Genomic DNA, 27,989 nt, shown 5'->3' with positions numbered 1-27,989 from the left:
AGCCTGGGCTACATAATGAGATCTCAGTATCAAGGTAGGGAAGGAAGGAGGGAAGGAGGGAGGGGAGAAAAATTAAAAACAAAAAACAAAAAGCTGGCTGTGGTGGCTCATGTGTGTAATTCCAGCACCTGGGAGGCTGAGGCAGGTTAGCCCAGTCTACATAGAGAGATCTTGTCTTGATCTAAAAAGAGAAGGAAGGAGGCGGGACATGGTGGCGCATTCGGGAGGCAGAGGCAGGTAGATCGCTGGGCTACAAAGTGAGTCCAGGACAGCCAGGACTGCAGGACTATTACACAGAGAAACCCTGTCTTGAAAAACCTAGCGAGAGAGACAGAGAGAGAGAGAGAGAGAGAGAGAGAGAGAGAGAGAGAGAGAGAGAGAGAGAGAGAGACAGAGGGAGTCGGAGGGAGAGGGGAGAGAGAAATAACATAGCAGTAGATGGTGGAAGCAGAGCCAGGATGGGAGTCAGGTGTCCTTGTTGGTTCCAAGTCTTGCCCTTGTTCGCCTAGGTGTATTTTATTTTTTAAGTCATCATAGCTCAGATAGGAACAGCAAATTCTTTCCGTGATAAGCAGCCCGGGCAGTGTGATGACATGCATTGCACACTGACCCTCCCAGGAAGTGTCGCTGGGCTAGGAACGAGTTCTCAGTGTTGGGCTCAGCCTTTCCCGCCAGCTCACCTCTTGCCTCTTCTAAAGGCAAACAGCCTTCTAGATTCCAGAGACCTCCAAAAGCTCCCTGTGGTACCCCTACTTGACCAATGATGTGGAGTGACCGCTGTCCTCTGACCTATCAGGTTAGCTACCAAGAGAACCAGGAAACTTTAGCTCAGAGGGGATCAGGGTGCCAGAGAGAGCATCCATGGATACAGATTCACATGGTGGTGTCCCAGGAGGCTGTGCAGCAGCCTCAAAATTGCCCACCAGCAAGAGCAGGTCATCTTTGAGAACACAACCCCATTCCGTTTAGCACCAGAACTGCTGTGTCCTGTGTCCTGATGCCGGAACTCTCAGGAATAAATGAGAAGCCTCTTGTCTTTCTGGAGCAGACTCAAGCAGAAAATACCAGCTTCTCCCATCAGGAAGCTGCCTTTGTGGGCAGGGGCGGGGGGAGGGGGGGGCACCGACTGTCAAGTGGCTCCAGGGGAGCATCTGTTCATCAGAGGGCCTATGGCTGAGGGTGAGGCCCTTACTTGGTTGGTAGAGTGTTTTGTTTTGTTTTGTTTTGGCATGCAGGAAACCCTGGGTGCCATCCCCGACACCAAAGAATTTTGGCATGATGGCCCACACTTGCAATGCCGCCACTTAGGAGGTACAAGTAGGAGGATTAGAAAGTCAAGGTCACCAGGCGTGGTGGTAGTGGCGCACACCTTTAATCCCAGCACTCGGGGAAGCAGAGGCAGGTGGATCTTTGTGAGTTCGAGGCCAGCCTGGTCTACAGAGTGAGTCCAGGACAGCCAGGACTGTTACACAGAGAAACCCTGTCTGGAAAAAACAACAACAAAAAACGAAAGTCAAGGTCATCTTCCATTATATATCTTGGAGGCTAGCATGGGATACCTGAGATCCTGATTGTAAACAACAGTAAATAATAAAAATAGAGCTGGGTGTGGTGGCGCGCACCTTTAATCCCAGCGCTTGAGAGGCAGAGGCAAGTGGATCTCTGTGAGTTCAAGGCCAGTCTGGTCTACAAAGTGAGTCTAGGACAGCCAAAAGTACACAGAGAAACCCTGTCTTGAAAAAATCAAAATAAATAAATTAATGATGATGATGATGAAGATGAAGATGATGATGATGATAATAATAAACCAGTGTCCCACTTGTCCATTGCTTTGTTGAGTAGAAGTCTGATTTTTCTCATGGGGATGACCCCAGTTTGTACAAGAGAAGAAGTGGCACAATCAAGCCAGTTTGCTGTAGGTGCAACCAAAGACCAAGGACGAGATGAGGCTGTTTCTGCATGCACTTTATGGAGGTACCTAAGGGAGATAGGAGCCTTGAGCTCTGCGGGAGAAGGCAGGAAGCCTGGAGAGAAAAGGTCTTTTTGGTAGAATCAGCCATGTTGGGGGTGTGGCTCATGCTAGAATGCTTGCCTGGAGTATGTGAGGTTCAGTCTCAGCAGTGTAAAAAAAAGGGGGGGGTTGTTGTTTTGTTTTGTTTTTACCATATCCCAACCTCAGCCAACAGTCACCTGAATGGGGGTGCTGTCAGCCGTGTTCACCCAAAGTGTGTTACTTGCCTGGCCTATTCCCCTACTTGGAATACATTTTTAGAATGTTTTCTTGAGATGCACCTTTGCCAGCTCTTAACAGATAAGTTACAGAAACTCTGCCTCACTGCTCAGGAGAAACATAGAAGGAGAAGAGAGAAGAGAGAGAGAAGCACCACCTTGCCTGTAATTGAAGGCAGGTTGGGAACTGTTCTGCTTTGAAACGCGCCTTCTTGTGAAATGTTTTATGAAACACTTTTCCACAAACGGGTTATGCAACCAGAACAACAGCTTTGATCGTTTTCATCACCAGTGATATATTCATTAGTGTTGGAGGCCGCCCCAGAGAGGGTCATGTGACTATGTCCTGTAGAGGGAGCTAAAGTAAAGAACCCTCGCCCCATCATGCACCTGTCCATAGGAGGAAGTGCAAGGCGCAAGCACCACCTTGTCCATCCCCTGCTGACCTATTTCTGGGGGGTGTTTCTATTTCTAGTATTTTCAGGTGGAAGGAGGGGTGTGGAAGGTCAGGAGACTGGGGCCTTGAGAACCGGGAGGTCAGGGGGGGTCATCTGGCTAGGTTTTGTCTCCAGATCTGAAGTTCTCTGGCCTTCTGTGGGATGAAATGGTTCTGCATCATCCCAGCTGAGGAAGACACAAGTGAGGCCAGTAGGGGATTCTACCTCCTCAGGAGGGGCACTTTCCTTCTAGAAGGAGGTTACTGCTTTCTAAAGCCGTAAAGTCAGGGAGTTCACTTGGATTAGAAAAGATAATCACTCGTGATAGCTTTTTACCTCCCTGGTCACTGCCCAAGAAGACTTCATTGCAATACCTTTGTACAGAGCTGTGGGTGGAGGAGATCCTACCCCATCAAACCTCAGCTGCTGGGTGGATGGGGTGCATTGAACCTGTGCCAGGACAAGTGTATGCTGTGGTGGCCCCTGTCCCCAGGGACTAGCCATCTCAGATAGAGCCCAGAGATGTTCCACTCAGGTGACAAGAGCTGCCGAGGAGGCCTGGAGACCATCTTTACGCTTTCAGGCAGGCTGTGAGGTTAGTTAGGTTTTCACAAGTATGGGGAAAATTGGGTTTTCATCCAATTTGCCTGCGGTTCTCACCTTAGAAGTCAGAGGGACCCAACAGAAGTCTCTCTATCTCATCTCACAGACCCACAGCCAACACCCAGTTGCCTGGAAAGGTTCCAGCCTTTTCCACTCGACAGCTGTGAAAAGGGATTTTTTTTTTTTTTTTTTTTTTTTTGATTAGTGAGGGCTTTATTTCTTAATTTCTTAGATTTTTTTCCCCCCTGAGAGTATCCAAAAAGATGTCCTGGTGGCAGTAGTTATGTACCATCTCCCTGGGCCTACTATCTAGCTCTGCTTTTTTTTTTTTCTTTTTCTTTTCTTTTTTTTTTTTTTTTAACTGAGGGACACCTTGGCCTCACAAAGCCAAGACTATGAAAGAAGTGTTCTTGTGTCTTTTTAGTTTCTCAAGAAAGGGCTTCTCTGTGCAACCCTGGCTGCCCTGGAACTCACTCTGTAGACTGGGCAGGCCTTGAACTCAGGGATATGACTGTCTCTGCCTCCCAGAGTACTGGAATTAAAGGTGTGCCCCACCATGTCTGGTCTCCTATGTCTTTTTTTTTTTTTTTTTAATGTTGTTTGTTAAGGGTTGTCTTCTTTGGGGGTGACACTCAGCACTTCAGGGGTCTGGAAGTTGTGGGGAAATGAATGAATAAAAGATTGGCGAGTGAAAACGAGACAAATTAATCTCTAGAGTAATATAAAAAGATACCAAGGAGCCCTAGCCTATACCTTAAGAAGGCTTCTACCATTAGGAATTTTGTTTGCTGAACTGGAAGGTAGGAGTGCCTGCTCCCCCCCCCCCCACCCCCTCCTGAAGAGTTGGGGGGGGGGGCGGACATCGATCTCTGAGGCAGATGAAAGTGTGCCTTTTCTTTTATGGTGGTGCTGGTTTCTGAACTTCAGCACTGCAGCAGGAAGACCTGGCAGCCATCCTAACAGATAGCGCCCAGGTTGGAGGCAGAGCGCATGCTTCCAAGCTCTGTCATAGCTACACCTCCTTATCTCTCTCTCCTCAGAGCATAATGAGCCTGGAAAGGAACCCATCACTTGCCTTGGAACTGGAACTATGCCAGGCTGCCTGGGGTGGCTCTACCACTGCGATTTCTTCTCCGGGTTTCCATGCTCTCCTTCTGTCCCTCCCCCTCCCTTTCCCCTCCCACCCACCCCCCTCAGCTTCTTCCATCCTGCCTCCCTGAGCCTCTCTGGGATGGGGATGCCTGATGGTAGAAAAGGACCAGAGAGCAGAAAGCAGAGAGCAGAGAGGTTCGTCAAGAAGGCTGGCCAAGAGCGCTTTCAAAGCAGACCAGAAATCGTTTTGATGGAGGTGGTTTGGGGAGAAGGCATTGGTTATCTACTTCTTAAAACTTGCCTACATGTCTCAATGGGGTCTAGGTTGTATAGATTCTAAGGTCTGTGGATGAAGCAGGTATCAGCATTTCTGAGAGAGATGGGCAGAACTGAGGAGGCATAGGGAAGGGGACTCTGGAGACCAGCCCATACACTGAGCCTTTTGACTTCTCGGACTCACTTTCTGTGTCTGCAGTGTGACTCTACAATCCCATTTCTGTTCCTTCCTCCCCTTTGTTTCAAGGTTCCAGAATGGTCTCTGTGTGTGAGGGCAATGATTTGCAAAGTATGCTTGAGAAAGCCAGCTTCCTATCAATCCTGCCCAGAGCTCCTCTGGGGTCCCTGGACCACTAAGTCCACCATCTGTGCATGTGACTAGAATTGGCTATTCAACATAAGAACCAGAGGGAGGCTGGGTATGGTGGTGTATGCTTTTAATTCCAGCACTTGGGAGGCAGAGGCAGGTGGATCTCTGTGAGTTTAAGGCCAACTTGGTCTACAAAGCAAGTACAGGACAGCCAGGGATACACAGATAAATCTTGTCTTCAAAAACCAAAAAGAAGGAGGAGGAGGAAGAGAAGGAGGAGGAGAAGAAGAAGGAGAACTGGAGGGAAAAAACCAACGTAGGAACACATAAGAGATGGGAAAGCCCCTATTGCTCAAAATCATATAGAATGTTTGAGTCTGATTTAGGATGAGAAACGGGGTCCACCTTGCCCACTGTACTGTGTTTTATTCACTGTCTCATCTACAGAAGCGGGTTTTGTCTGTGTAGCCTTGGCTGTCCTGGGACTTGCTTTGTAGGGTCACAGTGATCCACCTGCCTCTGCCTCCCTGAGTGCTGGGATTAAAGGTATTTATTTTATTTTTAAAGATTTACTTATTGACACATATGAGTATGTGTGTACATGTGTGTGCAGGTGCCCTTCTAGGCCAGAAGAAGGCATTGGGTCCCTTGTAGCAGGCATGGCAGGCTGTTGAGAGCCACCTGATGTGGGTGCTGGTCATCTGGAAGAGCAACAAGTTAGTTATTCACTGAGTTATTCCTCCAACTCTGTTATTGCCTTAATCAATTGATAGTCCTCCAGCTCCCGCTATTTAGCTCCTTTCTCTGTCAGCTAATGAGAATCCCTTCCTTAGGGATCAAAATTGGTTTACAGAAAACTTACAGGAGGGATCCAGCATAAACGTAGAGGTTCAGACCCAGAAGGCCTCAGCAGGTGCAGGTCAGCTTTGAGAGGATGGAGAAGGATGAAGAGATAGAGTCCCCTGGCCCTCAGTTTCCAGGCTTCCCAGTTTCTCTCTCTCTTTCTTTTGAGGAGGAGAGTTTTAAAGATACTATTTAGAATCATAGTCATCTCATAAAGGAAGTTCTTATATCCCAATGTGGTAGAAAAGCAAAGGATTTATAACAATTTACTCTAGTAAACTTTCTTTCATTTGGTTGTTTGGGTTGTTGGATGGTTAGTTGCTTTTGCATACAGCCCAGGCTGAGGTCAAGTATGCTTCTCCTGCCTCACCGTCCCAATTGCTGGGACCACAGTGCATGCCATGTACCACACCCAGCCACTGAGGATTATTTTCTGGTTTGGGTTTTCTTTGGTTGGTTATGGTTTTTTATTTGTTTGCTTGTGACAGGGTCAAGCTATCCTTCAATCATAATAGGCACTGCTGTCATCTGAGCCGCTGTGGCTGTTTGTAAGAGATCCTCCCAGGATCAGGCTGGTGGACTGTTTACATGCCTACACAGGAGGGGGTCACTAGACCCTCACTTGGGGTTCCTTCATTCCCCCTGTGCCTTCTGGCTAGCTGTCTGTAATTCTCACACAACTGGGCATGTACAGATCATGGACAGTTAACTAGAGGGGCCGCTCTGCATAGCTGTGGGGGAGCCATCATCAATGCTGGATGGAGACTTTCCAGTATGGCCCCCTATGCTCACTCCTGTATGTACCCCCTTCTCGTGGTCTGTAAGTAAGCCTTTTAAACTCACTGCTTCCCCAGGGTGTTTGGTAGAATCATACTTCGGTGTGTTGTTGTGACCTTATAAGGAGAGGATAGACTTTATTTACATCTCCCTAAGGCAAGGAATTCTTACCCAACCCTAAGACTCACCACATGGTCCAGACTGGCCTTAAACTCATAGTGATCCTCCTGCCTCAGCCTCCCAAGCAATGGCATCCTAAGAATGCACTGACGTTCCCGGCTTAACTTTCTCATTGCAAAAATTTAAATTTATTACATATTCATTCATTTAGTGTGTGTGTGTGTGTGTGTGTGTGTGTGTGTGTGTGTGTGTGTGTGTGTGTGTGTGGGCATGCGCCATGGTACACATATGGAGGTCGGGTCATCAGGCTAAAGATTATCACACCAAAAGGATGAGCAGGCCTAAGCTTTCTTTTCTTTCCAGAAGTCACTATGCTATCCTGATTTTTCTTGTTCCAAGGAGGAAAAGCACTGTATGCTGGCACAGCATCACAAGGTGGTGGCGATGGTGGTGGTAGACTGGTTCGCCTAGCAGACTGGTCCTGTCCAGGATTCTTAGAACCCATCCATTCCTTTCTTCTAGGGAACTGTGAGCTACTCACTTCCCCTCCAGACTTGCCACTCACCTCCTGCTTGACTCTTCATAGTTGGGTTTCTACCTGCCTGGACTCACCCTCTCCTTCTGCCTCTACTTGCAGATTAAGACTGAAGACCTGGGTGAGTCTCTGCAGCAGACCCTTTCCCACAGGCCATGCCACCTGAGCCAAGGGCCTGCCATGATGCCTGGAAACCAAATGTCTGGGGTAGGTGCCAGCACGTGCCATGGACCCTGGTGTATTTAGTGGGCTGGTGAGCGCATCCCATTCAGTCCTTCTACAAGATGCTGGGCCTCTACTCTTGCCACCTTTGCAAGCAAAGAAGCCCCAGAACTACCTATATGAGGTTTACAAAAAACAGTCCTTGCAGGAGTGAGGCTTGGTAAGGGAGAAAGGGGCATGTCACTGCTTTTGCCGAACCAAAAGCCTCTCTTGACAAAACCAAAGGACCCACTAGCTGTGGTGCTGGTGCAACACTGAGGGCCTCCAGGGAAAGGCAATGGCTGAGCAGGTACCAACCATCTCCCTCTATGTCCTTCAAGAGTATATGACAAAACTAAACTGGAGTGGAGGGCTGGTGTTGGGAGAGCAGTGACCGCCTTGGGGCCTTTAGGATGAAAGTCTTCAAAGGGACTGCATAGTTCACTTGGGGAAGGAAGATCTACTGTCCCAGCCATACTTGAAAGCAACATATGCAGTCACCCTTTCGCCTCCTTCATTCCGTGAGGCCTGTCGAGCGCGAGCCTCCAGATGCTGAGATCCTCATGAGACAAGCTCAGACTGATGGGCTTTGGACTTTCTGTGTAATCAAGTCGTTTTTTTTTTTTTTTTAAACTAATTTCGGGGCCAAGCTTGGTGGCACACACTCTTAATCGTGGTACTCAGGAGGCAGAGGCAGGTGGGTTTCTGTGACTTCAAGGCCAGTTTAGTCTATACAGCCAGCTCAGGGCCAGCTAGAATTAAAAGTAAAGCAGCTGTGGAGGCAGGCATGGTGGTGCCTGTAATCCCAGGAGCTGCGAAGCTGAGGCAGAAGGGATTACTACACATTTTCAAAGTGAGACTTTGTCTCAGACAAAACAGCAACAAAAATAACTGACAGTCTGCCCCATCCCCTAGTACCTTCTAGAAAGACTCAGATACAAGCAGTAACTAAAGAGTGGCTTTTAGCATCACCAAGTGACATGACAGTCTAAGAAAATGGACACTTGGGATTGCTGCCACTTCTGGGATAAGCCTCTGGGACATGAGTAATACCTACTATTGGTCCTCAGGGCATCTACAAGTGGGAGTCAGGGCACAGACAAATGAAAGTGTGAAAACAGAGTTAAGTCACTGTATGCTGCAGGGACTGACTGCTGAGTCGGTTTCAGGAGCAATAGGAGCAAAAGGAGTAACTACTGTGTGCCCTGTGTTAGGGACCCACGACAACATGAAGCAAGGATGCTGCCCATAACCTCCAGAGTTTGCAGCCCCAGGGACTGCATGAGTTGCAGTCCAGCAGGCTTTGGCTCCCCCAGCTGTAGACTGTGTAACATCAGTGCATCCCTCTCCTCCCCCCATGCAGGACATGGCCTCTCTCCATCCACTCCAGCAGCTTGTGCTGGTCCCTGGTCACTTACAGTCTGTATCCCAGTTTCTGCTTTCCCAGACCCCACCTGGGCAGCCAGGTAAGCACCCCGGGCTTTGGCTGAATCTAGAAAAGGTTATTGCTGCTTACTGGGCATGGGATGGGGAGGGTGCAGTGGGGGGGGGGGCGCAGGGAGAGGGTGCACAAAGACATTGCTCACTTCTCTGGTATGAAAACCAACTTGGGGCTGGGAATAGCTCTCAGCTGATAGAAAGCTAGCCTAGCATGCAGGAAGCCTTGGGTTTCATCTCCAGCATTACATAAGACCAGGCACAGTGGCATCTTTAATCCCAGCACGCTCGTAAGTGAAGGCAGGAGGCTCATCCTTCGCTTTATAGCAAGTTCAAAGTCCACCCAGGCTATGGAAATCTTGTCTGAGAAAGACCAGCTTTTCTGCCTGGAACCTAGAGAAGGGCTCCTATGGGGCCCCTCCAGATTATTCAGTTTTTCTGTTTCTCCTTCCTGTCCAGGCTCTTGCTGGGACTTCATTTTCATAGGAACTGAGTCTAAAGGTTCAGAACAGTGGGGATGGGGGTGGAGATAACAGGCGGAAGTAGGAGCATTCTGGGAAATGGCGATGAGTCCAATTCCTGGGAAGTCTGGCTTGCATTGAGGTGTTTCCCTCCCTTTGGCCTGGCTATGGTTCTGTCTGGATGGAGCAGCAGTGCCTCCCACAGGCTATAGAAACAGGTCCGGTTGTCTTTGTCAGGGAAGTTGCTCCCAACATTAGGGACACTGGGAATCATTGCTTAACATGCCTGGGAGTCTGTTGAGTTGTTTTCCTGACTTACTCCTCAGAGTAAACTTGTGGTACAGATAGTCTTCCTGCATGCTGGTGACCTACCAGAAAGTTCCAGAACAGTCCAACCCATGCTCTAGATGATCACACTGTACTGTTTGCCTTTCTACTCACCTCTGCCAAGCAAGGCTGAAAATGCTGTTGGAAGTATATGCTCCGCATAGCTTGTACTCTAGAGCAGAGTTTGGAAATCCAGGTGGCTGCATCCCATTCTGAGCAAATGCCCTATGCTTAGCTTTCAAGGGGTCTCAGAATAGCACTAAGATGAATCAGAACAAATCTGAGTGTTCATTTTGGCTAAGCAGCACCCATCATAGTCCTGGGCTAGGAAAGAGAAGGTAAGCGTTAGTTCAGCTCGGCTCTGGAAGACTCTACAGTGATGTGAACATGGCCCAGGCACAGAATGCACAGCCATAGGCATATTAGACAATGGATGGGACAGAAAAACATGTTGAAGTTTTTATGTGATATCTACAAGCATCTGTTTCCTCCTCTATAAAAATAAGAAAGTAAAGGTCCGCACAACAAAGTTATTAGTGGGTCCGTGGTTCCATTCATATGGTGAGCCTCTGCACATTGCAGAATGCAATGTAAGCAAAATTAATAAACAAGCCTCTTAACTTCCACTCCAGGGTTTCTCCAAGACCTATCTTACCTTTTGACCTTTTGAGACTAAAGAGCAGAAAGGCCAACTTTAGCAGATGTGGTAATGACCCAGAACCACCTGGGAACGGCAGATATGCCAAGGAGCTTCTCTATGTTGAATGACTGAGATCTGACCCCACTGTCAGCTTTGGTGATTTGAGGGTTCCTTCCTGCTATGAGTGAGAATTGCTGGCTCTGGCCATCCAAAGACAAGAGCCACTTATCACAGTCATCAGACAGGCAGAGCCTTTTCTTGGCATTTTTTTCCAAAGATGGAAGAAGAGGGAGGTCCCTGGGCAAGGTAACCTACAGATAGAGTCTACGCTGCCCAAGGGAGTTTGAAGGCCTAGGCATCTGGCCTTCCCCTTTGCTCTCAGTCAATGGTCACCAGGAGCCTCTGACCAATGACCCAGTGCCCTTCTGAGCGATCTGGTACCATCTGCTTGCCCTGCCCTTACAGATCTGGCAGGCCTAAACATCCCAACTGCTTTCCCTTGCAGGCAAACTGAAGCACTCTGCTCCCCCTGGGGTCTATAGTCATTCCTGTGTCCTCTCCCCTCTGGGCTTCTCCTCCTACTAATCAGATCCCAGGTAGAGTGTTTTGACTCTCTTCTGCCTTTGCAGCTCTCCAGGCAGGCAGGCAGTCAGGCAGGACAGGTTGGGGGACTACTGTTTACAAATGTTTATCCCGGAGTCTGGTTGGCCTCCACCTCTATGTGGCAATTGTTGGCAGTGGCCCACGGGGCCTTTCAACCAGGCTTAAGGTGGGTTGTGGGACCTAATTAGGTTAGCAGGAGGGGAGGGGCAGTTAGCCTGGTTTCAGTGTTCAGCTTGTCTTTCAAATGGCCTGGATTTTGTTTGTTTGTTTGTTTGTTTGTTCCTTTGTCCCTTCCCCTGTCACTCAGGTCTGCAGCCGAATCTTCTCTCCTTTCCACAGCAATCAAACCCTCTACTTCTCCCACAGACAGGGCCTGGCCTCGCCTCCCAGGTAACTGCCACTTTCATACCCTACCCCGACCCCCACCCCCAGCCCTTCCTCCTGATTCTTTATAGCGTGTCTCAGCCCAGAGCAAACTTCAGCTCCTTAGACTTCCCTCCTCTTTAGCAGGACATTGGCTTCTGGGGGCTCTCCCTGTTGGCATCTGCCTAAGGAGGTAGTTTGCCCTGTCACTAGAGTGAGGCTTTCAGGCTGGCCTACTGCCTGTCAGCAATTTCACCCCTGGCTCACCTCCAGACTACTTCAGCTGAGTACTTCCTGCAGTGGGCACATGTGGGGAACAAGCAGGCTGAGGTCTCTTGCAGGAGGGTCCCCTGCAGACCTGCTGTGGTCATGAATATAGCACCTATTTGTCAATTAGGAAATAAGTCTGTCCTTGCTAGCCTAGTCCCAAGGTGCCCCTGAGACATCAATTGCCTGCACAGATGCATAACTTGTTTCTACAAGGGAAGAAGACCAGAAATGACCACAGAGACTTGTAATATTCCTTCTCAGGGCTAAAGTGCCCAAGGTGCACTAAAGGACCCTGGCTTTTCCCAGGCCTAATGTTCGCAGAAGATAGGTAGAGTGGGAGCGCCCCCTAGTGGTCGAAAGAAATGGCCTCTGCATAAGTAGGTAGAAAGGTCCTCGTAGGGAGTGATGACTAGGGACAGACCAGCAGTCACAAGCACAAGAGCAGAGGGGGAGAAATCAAACTGATGTGATTAGGCAGTTGGTGGAGGAGGAGGAGGATTAGAAGGAGGAGGAGGCATCTGTGCTGCTCAAAGTGAAACAGCAAGTGAATTAAGAAAAAGGAATGTTCAAAAAAAAAAAAAAAAGAAAAGAAAAAGGAATGTTCAAGGGGGACTAGAACTTTGCTCTGAGGATCTGGTCTGGGCTGCCTCCCTCCACTCCCACCCACATCTTCTGCAAAACAGGGCCGGTCTTTAGAGTTTCTAGCCATTCTGATCTAGAAGACACCTCTTCTAAAGGTGAGAAGAAAACTCATCCTTAACCTGACTCCAACTCCGTTATCCTCTTCCTCCTAAGGATGCCCGTCTCTGGGAAACCAGAGCAGAAGAGAGGGTTTCACTTTCTCTAAGCAAAAAAGCAAAGGAGAGACAAGGGGGTTTGCACTCTCTGTCCTCAAAGGCAGTGAGTCTGTTGTCTCTGTGCTGGACACAGCGCCTGGCCCAAGATCTGGATTGCACACCATTTTGTGGAATACAGGATATTTCAAGGGACTAGAGAGATGACTCAGGATTAAGAGCATTCACTATTCTTGCAGAGGACCTGGGTTCAGTTCCCAGCACCCATATGGTGTGTAATGCCCAAAATTAACCTGTAAGCTCCACCTGCCCAGGAACCAGGTAACTTCCTGGAATGCTGGGAATTGTAGTTCTTGGGAAATAACAACGCCTCATGGGAAAGCATGGTGGCCCAGGCCAGGCAGTGGTGGCACACACCTTTAGTCCCAGTACTTGGGAGGCAGAGGCGGGCAGATTTCTGTGAGTTTGAGGCCAGCCTGGTCTACGAAGTAAGTCCAGGACAGCCAAGGCTACACAGAGAAACCCTGTCTCAAAAAAAAAAAAAAAAAAAAAAAAAAAAAGTATGGTGGCCTATAGGTTTGTCCTCATCCACCCCTGCAACTCCTGGCTAGAGGCCATTCCAGCTGAGAAATTCCAGGGAATGGTCCTGACCAAAGTCCATCTCTTGGTCAATATTTAATATTTAATAAATGCTTGCTTTAAATTTGGCCCCAAAATGGTGGAGTTGGTTTTTCTGTCGAAGCAGGATTGACAGGTGGTTCATACCATGTGTAACTCCAGTTCTAGGGGATCAGACTCTCTTTTCTGGCCTCCGAGAACACACATGTGGTGCACTTATACACATGCAAGCAAAACACCTGTTACACAGAAACAAATAAAATAATCTTTTTAGGAAATGGATATCTCAAAAACTAAATATATTCCTAACCTCATGTAAATGTAGCAGAACTCTAAGTTAAATGGTAGAATTCCCTATGAAAAGAAACTAAAGGAGGAATGTCTTCTGACAAGGTATATTGAGATAGTACTAGTTAAAACAAACAAAAAAAATCTCCACCACCACCAACATAACCTTTGTTTGAGGCCAGAGAGACAGCTCTGCAGTCTGCTTGTTCCCAGCGCTCACGGTGGCTCCCTGTTCCAGGGGATCCAACACTCTTCTTGTTTCCACAGGCCATGTGCGCACACACATATACACATATATAGGCAAAACCACCAAAACACATCATTAAAAACAAATAAATCTTTAAAAAAACACCTTTGATTAAAACTATAGCACCCTTGGGGCTGGAGAGATGGCTCAGTGGTTATGAGCACTTCCTGTTCTTCCAGAGGTCCTGAGTTCAAGTCCCAGCAACCACATGGCGGCTCACAACCATCTGTAATATGATCCAATGCCCTCTTCTAGTGTGTACGAAGACTGTGTACGCATATACATTAAATAAATAAATAAATAAATATTAAAACAAAACAAAACTATAGTACTCTCCAGGAATAGTGGTGTATATCTGTAAACCTAGTACTACAAAGGCTGAGGCAGGAGGATTATTAGGACCAGGCCAGACTAGGCTACATAGCAAGATCTTTTCTCAAAAATTGGATATGTGAAATAAACCGACAACATTTTCTTTAAAGAAAACAGTAATATAGGAAGTAAAAGTGACACTTGTAACTAATATCTTGAATTTCCAGATATCTCAGCCCCACCCAGTTGTCCTTAGTCTGTGACTGTTGTGTGTGTGTGCCTTAGTGTGTGCCCTCCCGTCACCTTGCTCTGTGGAAAAGAACAGGCGAGGCAAATGACCTTTTCCTTGTCCAGTGCTGAGACCTCAGATCTCATAGTAAACAACCCTGCCAGCTCCTTTTATGGCGGAAAGCTGACTAGAGGAAGTCACCTAGTGAGTTAGTGAGTCACAGACCAAAACCCAAAGAGGCCACCTCCTTGACCTGCTTCTTTCTGTTTTTAGCCCTGCTATTCAGTTTTTGTTCCAGACTCGTAGAAATGCCAGTCTTTACCTCCATCCAACTGCAACAACAGTGCTCAGGAAACCCAAGGCCCCGTCACTCTTTAAGTGAACCCATCAATAAGTAACGGACGCAGATACCTCTGCTTGGCCTGTTGAATCTTGTTGTTGTTTTTTGTTTTGTTTTGTTTTTCGAGACAGGGTTTCTCTGTGTAGCCTTGGCTGTCCTGGACTCCCTTTGTAGACCAGGCTGGCCTCGAAGTCACAGAGATCTGCCTGTCTCTGCCTCCCGAGTGCTGGGATTAAAGGCGTGCGTCACCACCGCCTGGCTGGCCTGTTGAATCTTTGCACCTCACCCTAGCGTGTGTTCCTTATCAGGCAGTTGGGCGCCCTGGACTGCCGGGATCCTCCTTAGAACCCCATCTGGAAGCACCCCAGCATCTGCCAGGGCCCAAGCATCTGCCTGGCCCTGGAGGGTCTGATGAGCCTAGTGACCTGGAGGAGCTGGAGAAGTTCGCCAAGACCTTCAAGCAGAGGCGCATCAAGCTGGGCTTCACACAGGTTTGCCTGGCTGGGCATAGGAGGTGGAAGGAAGCAGTGGGTCTTTCCAAGTGCGGGTGTCAGGAGCACCCTGACTCTTCTTGGCAGCAAGTGTACTGTTCCCCACAAATACAGCACAGGTTGCTAGTGGGAGGGAAAGTGGGGGCACTGCTGGTGGACATAGAGGAATGAAGACCAGGCAAAGGCATGAACTCATCAATAAATAACGACTGTAGGGAGGGAAATAAGCCAGTTTTGTATGCTAGAAGAAAAAGGCCTAGGCCGGGCGGTGGTGGCGCATGCCTTTAATTCCCCCCAGCACTTGGAAGGCAGAGGCTGGTGGATCACTGTGAGTTCGAGGCCAACTTGGTTTACAGAGGGAGTCCAGGACAGCCAAGGCTATACAGAGAAACCCTGGCTCAAAATAACCAAATAAGAAAAAAGGAAAAAGACCTGGGAAGGTACAAGGTCATGGGCAGCAAACACTCACAGCTCTGACTGTGTGGTAGCATTAGGGTGGTAGAGGCAAAAAAAAAAAAAAAAAAAAAAAAAAAGGGATGTCTGCCCCTCACCTTCCTCTCTCTCAATACCTCTTGCAGGGAGATGTGGGACTGGCAATGGGAAAGCTGTATGGGAATGACTTCAGCCAGACTACCATTTCGAGATTTGAGGCCCTCAATCTGAGCTTCAAGAACATGTGTAAACTCAAGCCACTGCTGGAGAAGTGGCTGAACGATGCAGGTGGGTAGCCGGGGAAATAAGCACAGAAGGGGCCCCAGGAGATTCCACACGGGTGATGTAAGGGGCATGCGCGATGGGGCGTGGCCAAGGCAGGACAGCAGCAGTCTAGCCCGAACCAAGAAGTGGGACAAAGGAGATTGGCAAGCAGGGATGAAAATGCTATTTTTATTACTGAGGGAGCCTTTTGGCAGATGAGGCTCGACCACGCATTCTATTCTATTCTATTCTATTCTATTCTATTCCCTGCTACAGAACTATCTTCTCTCTCTCTCTCTCTCTCTCTCTCTCTCTCTCTCTCTCTCTCTCTCTCTCTCTCAGATTTATTTTATTTTGTATAGTGTTCTGCCTGCATGTACTCCTACATGCCAGAGAAGGGCACCAGATCTCATTATAGATGGTTGTGAGCCATCATGTGGTCTCTAAGAATTGAACTCAGGATTTTTGCAAAAGCAGCTCCAGTCCTCCCCCGAGCCCCAGCTATCTTATATTTCAAGACAGCTGTTTAGAGTCTAGGTTCAATCCACTTATTCAAATTGTATGGGGTCATCCTAGGTCAGGAGCCTGGGATAAGAGCCTTTAGGGACCCACCTGAGGTAAAAAATCTCGGGTCCAGCCTTAGGTCTTTATTTGGCTCTTCTGGAGCAAGTGTCAGAGGACAAGCAATTGTGATCAGGACTCGAGAGGGAAGGAACAAGGCCGTCTCTAGGGTCACGCTCTGTTAAGTGGGAGGGAGTTTGGGGTTTTTATCACAACTACAGTGGTAAAGGCAGGAGAGGTGGGTTGGGTAGTCAGGGTGGTCCTCTTCAAGGAAGTCCCCTCACTCAGAAGAATGCATGGGAATCATCCTCTTCCTCAACACACTGCCCCTAAGAGAACTTTTACTGGAACATTCAAATAAAAGAAATCATTGGAAGCTTCTAGAACCTTTGGAGGAAGTTTTACAATATTATTAGTGTGACTTCTCACACCCTGCAGCCTTGGCTCCCACCTTATACTTCAGAAGGAACTAGCATAAGTTCCTAAGTGACAGAGTAAACCCATTTCACTTGGTACCCACAGATGGGCATAGCTGTTAAAAACAGGTCAGACAGTGTGACTCATAGTTCTACCTGCATCCCCTACCCCCACACAGGCCACTGGTGTCTGGGCATCCCTAAACTATGACTGCAAACAACTGGGAGCCCTGGGGTGGGAGCCCTGGGGAACAGCCCAGAGCATCCTGGAGAATCAGAATTTGGTCTGTTCTGGATTGTCTACTGGGGTCAGGGCAGGGTCCGCAGGAAGGGCTGATAAACCTCAGGCTTCCTCTGGCAGGCTGGACCAGCCACACATCTCCATCTCTGAGAGCTTCATTTGCTCCTCTCTCCAGAGTCCTCCCCCTCAGACCCTTCGGCAAGCACACCCAGCTCCTATCCCACTCTCAGCGAAGTGTTTGGCAGGAAGAGGAAGAAACGGACCAGCATCGAGACCAACATCCGCCTGACCCTGGAGAAGCGATTCCAAGATGTGAGCAGCCTCCTCGGGTGGTAGTGGTAGTATGTGGGGCAGCTCATGCAGATGGGTGAGTGGGTCTCATATGTGCAAGAAGCTGGGCTCAGTGCTGGACCCTAAGCACTACTTCCCCGTCCCCCACCTGTCTGGGAAGAAGACAAGTCACCCTTCTACTCCAGGAGCTCAGGGATGCTGATCTTCTTCCAGAGTTCCAGAAAACTCTTTTCCCATTTCCCTGATATTTATTTGGGGCTCATGTTCCCACTCACTGGAAGATACAGGAATGGAGCACAGCATCTTACGGGAGTGTGTGTTTCTGTATACATTTGAGGTAATGGGAGAAAGCTGGGACATTATGGAAGTCTTCGTCTTTTTATTCAGCTTAAGAGTACTCTGGTGCCTCACATTTGACCATGTCTCCTGGAGGGGGAGACCTGGTGCCACTCAGAGGAAGGACAGCAGGTAGCCAAGAAGAGACTTGATACCCTATGAGAATATATAGGGGGACATAATCCCCCTCAGGAACAGTCATAGGGGAGGGGAATAATGGGAAAATGGGGGGGGGGATGGGAAGATACAAGGGATGGGATAAACATTGAGATGTAACAAGAATAAATTAATAAAAAAAAAGAAAAGAGTATAATAAAAGGTTTGTAAAACGGCTTAGCGGGGGTGGGGGGAGGTGCTTGCAGCCAAGCCTGATGACCTGAATTCAATCCTTGGAATCCACATGATAGAAGGAGAGTACCAGCCACCAAAAGCTGGCATGGTGTAGGTCCCTACTCCCAAACAAATAAATGTTAAATTTTTATCTTAGCTTTTTATGTATGTATTTACTTTACTTATACGAGGGCTCTATCTGAATGTATGCCTGCATGCCATAAGAGGCCATCAGATCACATTACAGATGGTTGTGAGCCACTATGTTGTTGCTGGGAATTGAATTCAGGACCTCTGGAAGAGCAGACAGTATTCTTAACCACTGAGCCATCTCTCCAGCTCCAAAGTCAATTTTTTTAAAAAAAATTGTTTGTTTATGTATTTATTTTTATTTTTATTTTGGTTTTTTGAGACAGGGTTTCTCTGTGTAGCCTTTGCTGTCCTGGACTTGCTTTGTAGACCAGGCTGGCCTTGAACTCACTGTGATGCACCTGCCTCTGCCTCCTGAGTGCTGGGATTAAAGTGCATACTACCACGCCCAGCCCTAAAATTTATTTTAACTTAAAAAAAATAATAAAATAGATGCTCATTGTCAACAAACTGGAAAACACAGGAAGAGAAGGAACCTATCACCTTTTGTTTTGCCTCTTGTTGTCCATCTATCTGTCTTGTTTGTCTTTTCTTTTTAAAGATATGGTCTCACATGGTGGCTTACCCAGGATGCCCTGTGTATAACCACTATGTAGCCCAGGCTGGCCTCAAGTTCATAGCAATTTTCCTGCATCTGTCCCCAAGTGTTAGGATTATAGGCCTGTGCCACCCTCGATCCCACCCCCACCCCCCACTCCCCACCCCTGGCCTCTAGTGCCTTCTAAAAGTTGCTTGTGTTGCTTTTTCATTCATTTCCACACTTGTGATTATACCAAACAGTCTCTCCTTTTTTTTTTTAACCAATTAAAATGTTTTATTTCTTATAGTTATTTTTAAAACATGCTTTCATGTCTTTTTTTAATTAAAAGTTTTCAGATCTTGCCATGTTCTAAATTAGATCTTCTAGCCATAGATTCTAAACACACTTTCTCAAGTATAGCAAAAGCATATTCCCGAGGCAGTGTGTGCAAGCTGTGAGCCCCGTAGGAGCTGGGGCTGAGAAGAGGGAACTACAGGTAACTACTGAGAGCCTCTCTAGGGAGCGCTTGGGTAGCAGCCCCGGGAGCCTCCCTGGATACTGAAATCTGTTTAACCCAGCCTTGGAGGTCCTGGCTGCTGGAACTGCTGCCCTGGGTCAGGTCCATGTCCCCACCCTGAGTCTGGCTCAGGGACTTCCATAGCTGCATTGTGCCAGCAGGATGACTGGAATTGAGTTTCCCGTCTTTGGTTTTTTTTGAGACAGGGTTTCCCTGTGTGGCCTTGGCTGTCTGGACTCACTTTGTAGAACAGGCTGTCCTGGAACTCACAGAGATCCACCTGTCTATGCCTCTCTAAGTGCTGGGATTAAAGGCTTGCGACACCACACCTAGCTTTTTTGTTGTTGTTGTTGTTGGTTTGGTTTGGTTTTGGTTTCTTAGATCAGTATATTAAAGGAAGATGCAAGGTTGAGGAGAAGTGGGCCCAAGCCACAGACTGGGTGGACTGGGCGACAGGTCAGAAGGACAGGATGATGACATCATATTGCCTGCAGCTCTCCCAGAGACTTGCTAGGCCTAAGAATTCCAGCCTCCTCATTTTCTTTTTTCTTTTCTTTTTCTTTCTTTCTTTTCTTTTCTTTTTTTTTTTTTTTTTTTTTTTTGCTTTTTGAGACAGGGTTTCTCTGTGTAGCCTTAGCTGTCCTAGACTCCTTTTGTAGATCAGGCTGGCCTCTAACTCACAGCAATCCACCTGCCTCTGCCTCCTTGAGTGCTGGGATTAAAAGTGTGTGCCACCATGCCTGGCTCAGCCATGTCATTTTCAAAGAAGAAATGTGAAGGGAGAGGTTATGAGGAAGGACTCAGAGGGGAGAGTTTTCCCCAGAGAATCTACTTGCCCTTCATAGCTGACCTGTGCAGGCCTTGCAGTGGACCTACTCCCCAGGGAAGAAGTACAGGAAGAGACCTGCCTATTGTATCCTCTCTCCTGCGTCCGCCCTGTGCTTGGTGGTGTGCACACGCTTTCGCTCGTAGCCCTTATCATAGTCCTACGTGCTAGGCAAGTTGTTTCATTCCATGTGGAAGGACTGAGGCTCAGAGGGAAAGGGAATTCCTAAGGACAAAGTACATATGTGATAAAGCCAGTATTCTACCCTTGGCCTGACTCTAAGGCATTTGACCCAAATGTTCAATTCTTTGTGTTTGGGGTATCGGATTCTCACCTCCAATTCTCTCTCTCTCTCTCTTTGGTTTTTTTTGAGACAGGGTTTCTCTGTGTAGCCTTGACTATCTTGGACTCACTTTGTAGACCAGGCTGGCCTTGTACTCACAGCGATCTGCCTGCCTCTGCCTCCCGAGTGCTGGGATTAAAGACGTGGGCCACCACTGCCTGGCTCTCTCACCTCCAATTCTTGAACCTGTTTCTGTCTCCTGACCACACCCTACCCACTTTTCCCTGTAGAACCCTAAACCCAGCTCAGAAGAGATTTCCATGATTGCAGAGCAGTTGTCCATGGAGAAGGAGGTGGTAAGGGTCTGGTTCTGCAATCGGCGACAAAAGGAGAAGCGAATCAACTGCCCTGTGGCCACCCCCATCAAGCCGCCCATCTACAACTCCCGGCTGGTAAGTAGCTTGGAGCCAGGCATTTGGGGGACATGTGCCTGGAGGCCAAGAGTCTTCCGTCTTAGAGAATGGTAGTTAGTGGGTAAGGGAGATTCTGTACATGAATAAACAAATGAATATAACATATAAATATGCATAATATAGAGAAGATTAAAGATGGTGGAAGGGGAGCTGTTGGGATGGTATAGCCAGTAAAGATGCTTGCTGCATAATCCAGTGAACTAATTTTCATCCTTGGGAGACCCCCATGGCGGGAGGAGAGAACCAGTTCCCAAAAGTGGTCCTCTGATCTTCACACATGCTATGTGGCATTCATATAACCACACATGTATGTAAAATAAATAGAAAAATAATACAGCTTTTTGGTTTTTCAAGACAGGGTTTCTTGCCGGGCGTGGTGGCGCACGCCTTTAATCCCAGCACTCGGGAGGCAGAGGCAGGCGGATCGCTGTGAGTTCGAGGCCAGCCTGGTCTACAAAGTGAGTCCAGGATGGCCAAGGCTACACAGAGAAACCCTGTCTCGGAAAACCAAAAAAAAAAAAAAAAAAAAAAAAAAAAAAAAAAAAAAAGACAGGGTTTCTCTGTGTAGCCTTGGCTGTCCTGTACTTACTTTGTAGACCAGGCTGGCCTCGAACTCACAGCAATCTGCCTGACTGTCTCCCCGAGTGCTGGGATTAAAGGTGTGTGCCATCAGGCCCAGCTCGTAATAACAATTTTTAAAAGCATGCACAAAGGTGCACAAAGTGGTTGGGGGTGTTTGTGCCTTTCTAACAGGAAGATGAGAGATGGCCTGTCTGCTTAGGTGGTATTTGGATGAGCTATCTAAACTTTGTAAGGGGCTGAAATATGTGTATATCTAGGGAGAAGAGTATTCAAGGTGGAGGCAGCAGCAGGGAAGTCTATGCAAAGGGGGCAAAAGGCAGGTGAATTCAGAGAAATCTCAGGGCGTAGACTCCCCTAGGGTCTTGGAGTTCAGTGGCTGGAATAGGAAGCTGTTGGAGAAGCCCAGATGTATAAGTCTGAGCTGATTGACATGGGCATGGGTAGCTGGGTGGAGAATAATGTGGGAGGCAAGAGACCACCCTGGAGAGACAACCATCGGGCTGAGAGTAGAGGAGGCTTGGAGGGTGGTAGCCATGGTGATGAGAGTGAACTGCCTGGATCCTTTATATTCAGCTGCGAAACCAATAAGCTGTGTTACTGGCTCAGATTCAGAAGGCAAAGCCACAGGCTGGGAAGCACTGCCGTGATCTTTTCAGGTTGCTTCCTTCGTTTGGTTTACGGTACAGGGCTTCACGCAGCCAAGGCCAGCCTTGAGCTCACTATGTAGCTGAGGATGACCTCTATCTCCTGGATGTTGGGATTATAGGTATGCACCACGACACCTGGTTCTTCTCCTGCTATGTGTGGAACCCAGGGCTGCCTGCATGCTAGGGAAGCACCCTACCAACTGAGCTACCTGTGTATTGGAATTAAAGGTATAACCCACCGTGCATGTTGTTGGCACTGCCCTTGAAAAAACTGTTGAGCTGGACGTGGTGGCACATGCCTTTAATCCCAGCATTTGGGAGGTGGAGGCAGTCTGATCTCCATGAGTTCAAGACCAGCTTGGTGTATGTAGTGAGTCCCAAGATAGCCAGGACTACCTAGAGTGACCCTGTCTCCAAATAATAATAAGGATGATGATGATGATAAAAAAATGTTGAAGACAAAAAAAATTTTTTTTTAAATGTTGAAGACAGATGGGCAGTGGTAGTGCACGCTTTTAATCCCAGCACTTGGGAGGCAGAGGCAGGTGGATCTCTAAGTTGGAGGCCAGCCTGGTCTACAGAGCAAGTTCTAGGACAACCAGAGCTGTTAAACAAAGAAACCCTGTTTCAAAAAAAAAAAAAAAAAAAAAAAAATGTTGAAGACTAGCCAGACGTAGTGACGTATGCTTTTAATCACAGCACCTGGGAGACAGAGACATCCATATTGCTGTGAGTTCGAGGCCAGTCAGGTCTACAAAGTGAGTCTAGGACAGCCAAGGCTGTTATAAAAAAAAACAAAAAACAAAACCCTGTCTGGGGGTGTGGAGTTGTTGAAGACTAGCCAGGTATGGTGGTGCATGCCTGTAATCCTAGCATTCAGGGAGGCAGAGGCAGGCAGTTCTCTGTGAGTTCAAGGCCAGCCTGGACTACAAAGTGAGTCCAGGACAGCCAAGGCTACATAGAGAAACCCTATCTTAAAAAACAAACAACAACAACAACAACAAAAAAAAACCCCCAAAATTGTTGAAGACTGAATGAGAGACAAGGACAGTTGAGAATTTGATATTAGGTTAGATGTGTTTACTAGGTACCCAAGAGGCAGTGCCTAGTTAGGCTTAAGTTCCAGGGAAACACCAAGGCTGAGAATAACCTGAGGTTCTAGGGAGGCACAGAGGTTAGGGGATTAGAAAGTGCCTGCTCCATGCAGAACCAGACAGGACCCGGTTAGTGGTTCTCCATCTTTGGGAACAGTGCTGGTAGAAGGGCAGGGGAGCTGGAGAGAATGATGTCCTCCTGTCTTTCCAGTTTTCCCAGGTGGCTGCAGGCTGGGCAAGACATAGCAGCCACATAGAGAATACTGCATGGTTCATTCCCCCTACCCCCACCCCTCCCCCGAGGATCCATGAACCAGCTCTATGCTGGTCTTCGTGCCAAGTGCTAGAGATTAAAAGATAAATACCATCTATTCCCAGTCCAAGAGGACCTCACTGTCTAACAGAGGACGTGCACACACATAAACAAGAGGCGAACAACAGGACCATGTCTCTAAGCGACTCCAGTTAGGAATAGCAGCTCACATACCTCGGGGAGGTCATTAGCGCTGAGCTGAGCCTGCGAGAGGCAGCTTTGTGTAAGGTGGAGCTGTGTCCTCTGAGAGACCTGAGAACAGTGAGGGGGTGGGGAGTGTCGGGGGAATGACTATATAGAAACACAGGTGGGTCTGTGTAGAAGAATGTTGGAAAGTGAGGCTAAACTGCTCACAGGGCAGGTGATGGAGCCTCATGTCTCGAGATAAACAAGGCCTAGGGGTGGAGTTTGGTTGGGAGAGTGCTTGCCTAATGTGTGAGGCCCTGGGTTCCATCTTCAGCACCACCCTGTGATCTCAGCTGCGGTCAGCAGATGATCCTCCTCTGTTACTTAGCAAATGCAGGACCGACTTGAGCTAGGTGAGGCCCTATCTCAAAAGCAAACAAAAGCAAAAGGCCTCGGTTAGTAAGCTGAAAGCTGGCTCCGGGCAAGGAGATTGATGGAAGGGGAACCCCTGGGATGACTCAAAGTGTTCTGGCTGGTTGGGTGGATGGTAGCAGTGTGTGTGGACCAAGCGAACAGGACCGGCTGGTTTTTTGGAGTCGGGAAAGGTAGTGCTCCAGTTCTTTGCATCATCATGATGTAGGCCTGCAGATCACTTAAGCGGAACTGTTACTAGAGCCTTGGAGTGATGGCTACAGAGGTCAGGAGAGAAGCTGGGATGGGGGCGGGGGGGAGGGGTGGGACGCATTTTGTCACAAGCATACTGGTGGAGGTTTAAAGTTCTGAGAGAGGAGGAGCTCGTTATGGAATTTGTATAAAGAAAGAAAAAGGTCCGTTTCCAACTCCTGGTGACATCAGCCATTTGAAAGCAAGAGGATCAAGGGAAGGAACAGAGAAGGAAGAGCCTGAGGCGGCAAGAAAAGAAACCAAGTGTTTGTGAGAAGTCAAACAGGGCATGTGTCCTACAGGTGCATTATGGGAATGCGAGCTAAAGACATTAAAGTCAGCACGGCAGCCAGAAGTGGAGGAGCTCATGATTTGCTTGAAGAGCACTATAAATTAGCAAGAGTGGTTCAGCAGGCAGAAGGAACAGCCTGTGAGAAGGCATGCTGTTAAAGAACCCTAGGCTGGGGCTGGTGAGACAGTTTAGCAGTTAACAACACTGGTTGTCTCCCTGAGGGATTCGGGCTCAATTTCTAGCACCACATGACAGCTTACCACACTGTGTGTCCAGGGTACTCTGTGCCGTCTTCGGGCCTCTGCAGGCACCAGGCATGGCCATGGCGCACAGACTTACATGCTTGCAAAATACCCATACACATAAAACAAAACTAAGTAAATCTTTTTTTCAAAAGAAAGAAAGAAGCCGGGCGGTGGTGGCGCACGCCTTTATCCCAGCATCCGGGAGGCAGAGGCAGGCAGATCTCTGTGAGTTCAAGGCCATCCTGGTCAATAAAGTGAGTCCAAGACAGCCAAGGCTACACAGAGAAACTCTGTCTCTAAAAACAAAACAAAGCAAAAAAGAAAAGGAAAAAAAGAAAGATTAATCCAGCACTCAGGAGGCAGAGGCAGGTGGATCGCTATGAGTTCCAGGCTAGCCTGGTCTACAGAGCGAGTCCAGGACAGCCAAGGCTAACACAGAGAGACCCGTCTCTAAAAACAAAATAAAACAAACAAAAACCAAACCAAAACAAAACAAAACAAAAAAGAAAAGAAAAAAAGAAAGATTAATCCCAGCACTCGGGAAGCAGAGGCAGGTGGATTGCTATGAGTTCCAGGCCAGCCTGGTCTACAGAGCGAGTCCAGGACAGCCAAAGCTAAGACAGAGAGACTCTGTGTCGAAAAACCAAAATAAATAAATAAATAAAAGAAGGGAAGAAAGAAATAATTTCAAGATGGCAATGGCCATATCGAAAACAGAATTCCACACCAGATATTTCAAGAGAAGAGGATGGAGTGTCTTCTGTTCCTTTCTTTTCCTCAGGTCTTTGTTTGTTTTGGTTTTTTGAGACAGGATTTTCTCTTATAGTCTCTGACTGTCCTGGACTCCCTTTGTAGACTAGGCTGGCCTCAAACTCATAGAGATCCTCCTGCCTCTACCCTAGTTGGGGGGATTAAATGTGTGCGCCACCATGACCAGCTTTTCCTCAGGTCTTGATGAAATAAAAACCAGTGTCTTTTGTCAGGATAGTTAAGTTAGAAAAAAAATAAACGAATAAGGGCTAGAGGATGGCTCAGTAGTTAAGAGCTCATACAGCTCTTACAGAGGACCTGAGTTCTGTTTCCAACACCCACTTCTGCTCACATCTACCAGCTGCAGGGGATCCAGAGTCATCTTCTGGCCTCTATGGGCACTGCAGTCACATGCGCCTGCCTCCCCTTCCCCCACAGCACACATATACATAATTTAAAATACATTTTTTTTCAAGACACATTTCTCTGGGTAGTCCTGGAACTCATTCTTTAGACCAGACTGGCCTTGAAGTAAGATTTGTCTGCCTCTACCTCCCGAGTGCTGGGATTAAAAGCATGTGCCACTATGCCCAGCTTAAAAAAAAAATCTTAAACAAAACAAAATTTTAAAGGGGTTTGGAAGATATATATAGCTCTTAATGGTATAGCACTGGCTTAGCATGCATAAGAACATGGGCTCAATTCCCAGCAACACACACACACACACACACACACACACACACACACACACACACACACACACACACGATGATTGCATAAATCACTTTGGCACCATTTTGCTGCCATGTGTAAAAAAAAATGTCTAAAGTAAGGAACTATATGTGTATGTTTAAATAGCCTGTCTTTAGCTGGAAATGGAAGGAGCCAATGACAATGAGTGCATACATTATTATTTATTTGAAACAACAAATTTCTTGGGTGTGGCATCTGAGGGGGAGGAGAAGAGGTGATCGATGGCGTCTCTCACCACCCTGCCACTCCTCCCAAACTGCCCCACCCCTGCCTCTCTACCCCTTGGCCCTGCCCACTGAGAAGGCTCTTTGTAAAAGGTAAGTGGAAGCATCAAGAAGGATTGCTGATTAATTAGGAAATGAGAACATGCCACATCGTGTTGGAGGGGCTGTTCTAGAGGAGGGGAGGAGCATAGCAGGTGGCCGGCCCCTAAGCAGAGCCTCTGTATCAGTATCCTATGAAATGCTGGTCAGAGTTTCCTTGTCAACATGAGGAAAGTAAAAGGAGTAAAAAATATAAGCAGATCTCAGCTCAAAAGTGGAGCTGAAAAAGCACCTGGAGGTCAGAGGTAGTCCGTAGCCCTTCCCTCAGGAGCAAGAGAACTGACATTTAACAAGCTGGCGCTGTCTGCCAGCCACAGGCTTGGAAGCTTTATGGATGGACGTTATCTCATTAAATCTTAATTAAAAGAAATGTCAGGGAGGAGCTGCTGCTGTTTCACAGATGAGAAAACCAAGCCTCGCTGGGTTGATAACTTAGTCATAGTCATGCAGAGGGTGGACGGCAGGGCCAGGTCTCACACTCATGTCTGTCCACTCATTACTATTTCTTGTTCTAGGCTGTTTTCGGATAATCATAGTGAGGGGTAGGATCCTGAACTGGGAGGTTAAACTTCAGCACTCACACATGTGTGTGCGTATGTGTGTCTTCTTCAATTGCTTTTCTTTTCTGCTTTTTTTTTTTTTTTTTTTTTTTTAATTTTTTCAAAACAAGGTTTCTCTGTGTAACAGCTCTAGCTGTCCTGGAACTCACTCTGTAGACCAGGCTGGCCTCGAACTCAGAGATCCGCCTGCCTCTGCCTCCCAAGTGCTGGGATTAAAGGCATGTGCCACCACCGACTGGCTTCATCTTCTTTTTTGAGATAGGGTCTTTCACTGAACCTGAAGCTCCCTGGCTTGGCTACAAGGGTTGACTGGCAAGCTCCAGGGATCTTCTTGTCTTTGCCTTTCCAGCACGGGATTACAGGCTGAGACTGCTGCACCTAGCTTTTACATAGGAGATTTGAACTCAGGTCCTCACTCTTGAGAGGCAAACACTTTACTGACTGAGCCAAGCTGTCTCCCCAGCTTCTGAATGGTTTCTTCTGGTATTTTAAGTCTCTGCTTGCCTCCTTTTGGGGGGAGATGGGCAGACTCACAGGGTCTTGCTATATAGCCCTAGCTGACTCAAAACTCACAGCAGTCCCCCCACCTCAATTTCCCAAGTGCTGAGATTTCAGACATCAAAAGTAGAAATGGAACAGGCAGCCAACAGCGTCTTCCAGAGCAAGGGCCTCAAAGGCTTGCTCCTCTGCCCAGCAGGACAAGCCTTGAGCTTGGCAGTACCAGGGGCCCCAACAGGAGGGGGAGTAGTCTGTGTGAGTGCCAGGGCCTGTACGTAGCCCTCAGATCTCCCTAATGAAGAACAAGGTGAAAACTATGGTGTAGGAGGTCATCAAGGGAGGCAAACTGCTCTCTGCAGCTCTTAGCCCAGTGTTCTGAGAAAAGAGAGAAGATGGAGCACAGACATTCACAACCCTCTCTTGCCTTTCAGGTCTCTCCCTCAGGGTCTCTGGGCCCCCTCTCCGTCCCTCCAGTCCACAGCACCATGCCTGGAACAGGTGAGCTTTCAAATGAGGTTTCTAGACACCACTAGAGTTAATCTGAGTAAGGCATTAAAACTGAAAGGGCCATGCTGGGCGTGGTGGTGCACGCCTTTAATCCCAGCACTCAGGAAGCAGAGGCAGGCGGATCGCTCTGAATTTGAGGCTAGCCTGGTCTAC

At 47.9% G+C, this 27,989-nt stretch overlaps 1 protein-coding gene across 1 annotated transcript in view; it reads left to right on the top strand.

Moving 5' to 3' along the window:
- Positions 1–27,989, top strand: part of Pou2f3 (POU class 2 homeobox 3) — an 89,940-nt gene that overhangs the window by 57,600 nt on the left and 4,351 nt on the right. The window contains 8 exon segments of the mRNA XM_051156255.1: positions 7,325–7,429; positions 8,787–8,889; positions 11,199–11,281; positions 14,661–14,843; positions 15,422–15,563; positions 16,933–17,069; positions 20,301–20,462; positions 27,761–27,827. Of these exon segments, the coding sequence (XP_051012212.1) occupies positions 7,325–7,429; positions 8,787–8,889; positions 11,199–11,281; positions 14,661–14,843; positions 15,422–15,563; positions 16,933–17,069; positions 20,301–20,462; positions 27,761–27,827 (982 nt within the window).

The sequence above is a fragment of the Acomys russatus genome, chromosome 14, assembly GCF_903995435.1.
Source record: "Acomys russatus chromosome 14, mAcoRus1.1, whole genome shotgun sequence".
Classification (NCBI taxonomy): Eukaryota; Metazoa; Chordata; class Mammalia; order Rodentia; family Muridae; genus Acomys; species Acomys russatus.
Note: the sequence above shows the minus strand (reverse complement) of the source record. Positions and strands in the feature narration are given on the sequence as shown.